We start from the raw sequence: 6,734 nt of genomic DNA, 5'->3' as shown, positions 1-6,734 counted from the left end.
ACTTGGAGTGGGAACCTATTTGTCTTTTAACAGGTAATTAATCTGTTGTTTTTTTCCACTTTAACCGCTTAAAGCATTTTTTGAGATGATTTCCAAATTCATTATACAATCTACAAAATGTAAAACTCTATTTTTAAATGCTATGCAAATTATATTGCTCAGTTATGTCAATGTGGCATTTCCTCCAGGATATAATTCTACTTAGTGGAATACTTGTTTCTTATTGTTTCTGCACCCGTATCATGTAAATCACTGTACTGTTATGCCTATTGTTACATTTGGAACTTCCTTTTATAACTCAGGTAACCCTCAAGAGGACTTCAAACTATATTGTTGTTCAGTTGCCGACGTATCTGATCAGTCCGTCCAGGAGATCGATGACTCTCGAGTGTTCAGTCCTCCCTCTGACTCTGACAAGTAAAAATGTCCAGGAGATCACCAGCGTGTTTCTGGTTCAGAGCTGGATCAGAGCAATTTCATTCAAATATCATCTACACTGATGAAATAGACACGATGAATGTGAAAGAAATCTGACACTCGCTCTGTGTTACCTATCGCTTACTCAAGAACTCAGCTCCTCTGATGCTGGCACTTATTACTGTTGCTGTGGCCACCATGTGGCAGGATATTCGATCTGGAAAGGAAATTGGTATGTATCAGTTTTCGATACTGGAAATTATATTCATAACATGTTAATAACATCATTATTGATATGTTTTTTTCTGTGTTATCTAGAGCGAACAACAAGTTCTGAATTTATTCTGCTGGTGATAACAATAGTCTGCTTGGTCATTTCTATGATTGGAAATGTTGTTTTCATCTGTTACCGAACTCCAAGACCAATATGTAAACAATTTAAAAGTAAGTGCCGTTGACTGAATCAAAACTTTTAATTCTCCTGTGGTTTTACTTGAAATGTTCATATGGTAAGTGCTATTGTAACATCACACAGGTTGAACCTCAACCTTGTGTTATGGGATAAAATAATAGTTATTAGAAATAGAAGTCTGTTATTTTACATACTATTAGCAAAAAGCTGCATTTGTGTCTCATTAAAGGTTATATATACAAAATTCCATTAATGTCTGCTGATACTCCTGATCCAATTCTTGTATTTTACTTCATAATACCTGTCAACAGCTCTGCATTGCATTAACAAAAAAATTGCCTGCAGCTGTAGCCGTCTAGAAGGAGTTCCTCTCTCCCTTACCATCATTTGTGCGTATGTGTATGTACGTAACATACATACCTTTTAAAGGTTCATCTTTACAGTACACAATGTCAGTAATTGAGGAAAAGTTTCTTTTTAAATAAAACCTGGCAAATCTGTTGAGGAGTGACCCCATTGAAAAGACCGATTAGGTACTTAAAATTCCTGTTTTTATCCAATGTTAGGAATAGAAAGCGCCACTTCACAAGCAAGACATGACAACTTGATCCAACCAGTCCATGATATTGTAAGTAATGAAAGCAAATTGCATAATTTGTTTTTATTTTATTAACATAATTCCCAAAAGCAACATAACAACGTGACTATATAATGAGCCTTTTATTTGCTGCACAGACTGAAGGTGGGGATGATCTGAACTACGCTGCGTTGCATTTCTCTGGAGGGAAAGCTACAAGAGGAAGGAAGAAGCAAGAGTTGAAGACCGAAGAAAGTGTGTATTCTCAAGTTCAATCCAGAATGTGAATATGTGTCTATGAAAGAGCTGGTTTATAGTACAGACCTTACAGTGTAAATAAAAAATTAAATGTTGTGTTTCCCTTCTAACTTTGATGAGAGGTGTTTCATGTTTCATGATAAAAAGCTACATCACTCTGTAGCATACAGACATGCTCTACATGTTCTATGTTTTATCATACATTGTTGCTCTCATTGTATGATGTGTTTGCATTTGCTTGCTTGTTATAAATTTATCAACCCTAGTGGGCTATTAAAAAATAATATGACAATTTAATAGGGCTATTAAAGTCTAAAACTTTTTTGTTACATATATTTTAATACCATCGCTGTTTTTAATATATTAGTTTATTTATTGTCTTTATATGAACCTGAAACCTGTGGACTGAAAATGAATAACTGAAAGGCTAGTAGATGTTAAATGTTCACTAGAACTTGAAACAGCATCCTTACACACATGATCAAACTTAGCAATCCACATGAAAAAACAACTAAGTAAACAGATCTTAGGCAGCACAACTAGTCTTATCAGGAATTACTGGTCGTTGTCATTGCTTCCAAAGTTAGGCTTATCGCTTTTTTAAGGGAAATAAAGACTTGATTTTGTTCCCCGTCACTTTACATTTTGTTTGCTTTATGAAGTATTTTCTTTGTGGTGGATTACATCATATTAAATAATGCAATTGTTTATAAAGGTTTGAACAAATCAGTTGTTTTTCATTCTAATGAGATCAAATTGTTTCAGGGGCACACCCTGGCCACCCTTGATTCTGCCTGTGCCATTTATAAGTGTATGGACCATGAATGAGACATGTGGCTCACCAGCTTCTTTCGAGTTGCTTGTAGTTTCTGTTTCAAGAACAATAATGCCCGAGCGCATTGATTTTAATGATCGTTAGAAATCTTCTAGCAATTTAATCTCACAGGATAAGAACACATGGACACGAGCTATATTCTCAGATCCTTCACTCTCTGCTAAACACGTCGTCCTGCATATAAAAGTATGCAGTTAAAACAACCAAATAGTTAATAGCTAATGAATTAATTAATAAACAATGGTGTATGTATGGCAAGATTATGCTTAGTGAGGTTATTTAATAGTTTCAGTAGTAAGAATAGTAACTCAGACATACAGTTTAATTATAAAAAGACGCTATTCACTTAATTTGACTAAGTCAGAGCACTGAAGCCTCATATCAGCTTTGCCTGAACTATGAAGTGCAATATTTGCATATGGATGATAATTACAGTTAGAGTGACCATCGGTCCAATAAGGCTACAATGTGAGATTAGTAGTATGCGTGAAGATGCTGCATCATGTTCCCTTATGTTACCAGGCCCGTCACACATGAACATTTAACATTCGGAAAGAATTTAAGCCATTTATTGTCTTTACAAACCACATCTCCAGATTTCAAATAAAGACAATGAATATCTTGAACTAATGTAATGAAATGCAGAGCAGAGAAATTTAGGAAAAAGTTGCATGCTTTAATAGCCCTATTAAAGTTTTCTGAATATTTTTTTTTTCAGGTTAATATTTCTAAGATAATAGAACGACAGCACATTCAAAAAAAATAAATAAACATGGAAGATAAAGAGCATGTCTGTATGCTATGATTTTAGCTTTTATCATGAAAAACTCTCATTAAAAGTTAGAAAGGAACTAACAACATTTGCGGTGTAAATTGACCTATTAAACAACCACAGGTTTTTCTCTGGACACGTTCACATTCAGCCTTTAACTTGAGCATATAAACTTTCGTCAATGTTCAACTCTTTCTTCTTCCTCCCGCTTGTGGCTTTCCTTCCCGATAAATGCAACGCAGCGTAGTTCATATCATCTTCAACTTCAGCCTGTGCAGCAAATAAAATGATCATTATAATCATGGTGCTGTTAATTCAATAACAAATAATGTAATTCAGTATCATTACTTACAATATCATGTACTGGTTGGCTTGAACTGTCATGTCTTGCTTGTGAAGAGGCACTTACTGTTCCTAATATTGAATGAAACAAGGAATATTATGCACTTAATCCGACTTTTCAATAAGCACCTTCAACTAGTTCAAAAAGAAGAAAATACAATTGGAAGTGATTCTTACTTTGACACTGTATACTGTACATGGAACAAACAGCAATATGAGTGAATGAGAGATTCAGATTGTGTTTCAGTGTTTGCTGTTACTTAACTTACTGACAATATGCAAACTAGTGCTTTTGCTTCTAATATCTATTATTATCCCATAACATGAGGTTGGGGTTCATCCTGTGTGATGTTACACTTGCACTTACCATATGAACATTTTAAGTAAAACCACAGGAGAATAAAAAAATTTGATTTAGTCAAGAGCACTTACCTTTAAATTGTTTACGCATCAGTCTTGGAGTTCGGTGAGAGAAGAAAACGATATTTCCAGTCACAGAAATGACCAAGCAGACTATTGTTATCACCAGCAGGATAAATTCAGAACTTGTTGTTGTTCGCTCTAGACAACACATATCAATAGAATAAGACATATCAATAATGATGTCATTAACATGTTATGAATATCATTTCCAGTATTGAACACAGATACATACCGATTTCCACTTTAGTTCCATTTCCAAATAATATCTCTCAACATGTGGCCACAGCACAGTAATAAGTTCCAGCATCAGAGGAGCTGATGTTCTTAGTGAAGCGATAAACACAGCTTTTCTGAGTGTCAGATCTCTTGTCACATTCATCGTGTCTATTTCCATCAGTGTAGATGATATTTGGATGAGATTGATCTGATCCAGCTCTGAACCAGAACACGCTGTGATCTCCTGGACATGTTTTATTGTCAGAGTCAGAGAGGACTGAACACTGGAGAGTCATTGGGTCTCCTGGATGGACTGGATCAGATACTGTCGGCCACTGAACAACAGTATAGCTTGATGTCCTCTTTTGATGAGTGTTTCCTGTGTAATACAAAACTGTTAAAAGGATAGGATATCCAAACACATTTGGAAAGCAGACGAATTTGAGTATATCTCAAATGTGAACTAAAGAAAAAACAAAAGACACTTATGGTTTTAACTAGATATTTTTATATTCAATGCATGGTCTCCACTTTTAAAAGTGTATGACAGCTGGTGGTCATTCAATCTGTGGGTGATGTTTTGCAATTTTTCAAAACAGACGTATGATACTGTTCTGCAACTGTTCTGCAAAACTTTCTAAAAATAGATGACATGATTACCTTTTAGTAACAAATATGTCCCGCTCCATTCAGGATTTGAAACCCACTCCAAGCTTTGACAGTGATACATTCCCTCATCTTCTTGGAATGTCTTCACAATGGTTAGGTTGCTAAATTTGTTATCATTACTTATCTTTAATCTTGAATCAGAAAACTCTGGTGCATACGCAGGTGGTGAAGATTTCTCCATTGTCCCAATTAATTTCATAGCATCCCCGGCACTCTGCTTGTACCAGTAGAGTTTTCTACGGTTGATCTGAATATTGGGCAAAGGGCATGTGAAGGTCACAGGTTCACCAAGCTGAACTGTGATCACTGGAACCAGTGTATCTGAATTAATTAAAACAACACAATACATGAAGTAAATAACATTTAGTATACAATGTAAAAAAAATGTATTATGCTAAAAGATAATATAGCAACCTTCATAAACCTATTTGGTATGCAAATTCTGAAAAACTGTAAAGTTGCACAAATTAGAAATAGAAATAAAGCACTTACATCCTTGATGAAGAACAAGTAACGTAACCCATAACAGGATCATCTTGACATTGTCTTTTTTTAGGAACCTTGTTGGCATTTGAGTGAGTAAAGGAGGTGATACAGCATGTGTGTGTGGCAACAATACTGTACTTTATGTGCTACTGTCAAATGCATCTGATTGGTTATCACAGTACATAGACGAAAAGGTCACTTCCTGTCACGCCGTTCTCATTCTGGTCTTTGTGAAGCCTCATTCTTATCCCTGCACCCTACACCATTCAATCACCTATACAGCGAGCAAAGCACATTTCCAGTAGAGGTTAAAAATAGCAGCTTGTCTTAGCAGTGTTTACTGGAAGCAATTGTGAGCCTGTGAAGACAGTATTGGAGCACAAATTCGATGATTGTGATTACAAATCAGAATATGATGAGATTCCATAAACAAAAACAAAGGTATTGTAAAAATGACTTACAGTAAGAAGGAAAATGGATTCATGGACTCGTTTTCACTGTTTTGTTTTGTTTTGTTTTGTTTTTAAAAGTAGCAGAAGGGTAACTATATGTAATTTCATTATACAACACTGCAATGTAGATGACTAAAATAAACTTGAATCCTTGAAATTTGTTACTTTGTGCTTCATGTCAGGAAACAAAGTATTACTTGTGAAAGATCAACATTAAGTATGCATAAGAAGTACAACAGAGCAATTAATCTAGTACACATATGAGAAGAGTGCACAAGAGTAAGGGTAGGAAAAGAGTAAAATAGATAGCAGTTAAATTACTTCTACACCTATGCTGTAACATATTAGCCCGAGACAGTTAGTATAATGGTAAGTTTGGTCTGCAGTTAACTGTTCAAATAAAAACCAAATTTATAGGCCTAAATCACAAATCAGCAACCACAAGACCACAGTAATAATTATTTACAGATAATGCTCTAACAAGGGTATTTTCGGAGTAGATAAAAAATGTCTGTAAATATTTGCATGGTCACAGATTTGACAAGATGTTGGATGTAACAATGTCAGTTATACTCATTGACAGTAATGGACAGAGCTTCTGGGACTGAAAAGTGAAGCCAACACGGAAATGTCTTAAAACCTGCCTTCTACGTAGATTCCAGCAGGGAGAGCTCCATTTAGTTGCAATAACACAGACATCCCATTCACTTTAATGGAGAATGAGCCAGCTTCTCACTTCATTTATGAGCTCCTGATGAGTTTAGGGTCTCAAGCCGTGTATGCTTTTGGGCGGGGCTACATTTTGATTGACAGGTCACTCTCAGTGAGTCTGTCCAGCATAGCGCACCAAACTCAGATCAAACTATCAAACTAGG

The 6,734-nt window shown here is 35.4% G+C and overlaps 1 protein-coding gene and 1 long non-coding RNA gene across 2 annotated transcripts; one reads left to right on the top strand and one right to left on the bottom strand.

Moving 5' to 3' along the window:
* The first annotated feature begins 668 nt into the window (after positions 1-668).
* Positions 669-1,636, top strand: LOC118333221. The gene is made up of 3 exons (XR_004796964.1): positions 669-861; positions 1,396-1,457; positions 1,565-1,636. It is a non-coding gene; the product is annotated as an uncharacterized LOC118333221 (long non-coding RNA).
* A 1,254-nt stretch (positions 1,637-2,890) lies between these two features.
* Positions 2,891-5,456, bottom strand: LOC118333720 (signal-regulatory protein beta-2-like). Its single transcript, XM_035669498.1, is given in 6 exon segments — positions 2,891-3,541; positions 3,624-3,685; positions 4,046-4,174; positions 4,269-4,631; positions 4,913-5,242; positions 5,414-5,456. Coding segments are annotated over 6 exon segments (1,050 nt in total). The 3' UTR covers positions 2,891-3,418.
* Between the last annotated feature and the right edge of the window lie 1,278 nt (positions 5,457-6,734).

The sequence above is a fragment of the Morone saxatilis genome, unplaced genomic scaffold (assembly GCF_004916995.1).
Source record: "Morone saxatilis isolate NCDOM2014 unplaced genomic scaffold, NCSU_SB_2.0 Contig22, whole genome shotgun sequence".
In the NCBI taxonomy this organism is placed as follows: domain Eukaryota; kingdom Metazoa; phylum Chordata; class Actinopteri; family Moronidae; genus Morone; species Morone saxatilis.
Note: the sequence above shows the minus strand (reverse complement) of the source record. Positions and strands in the feature narration are given on the sequence as shown.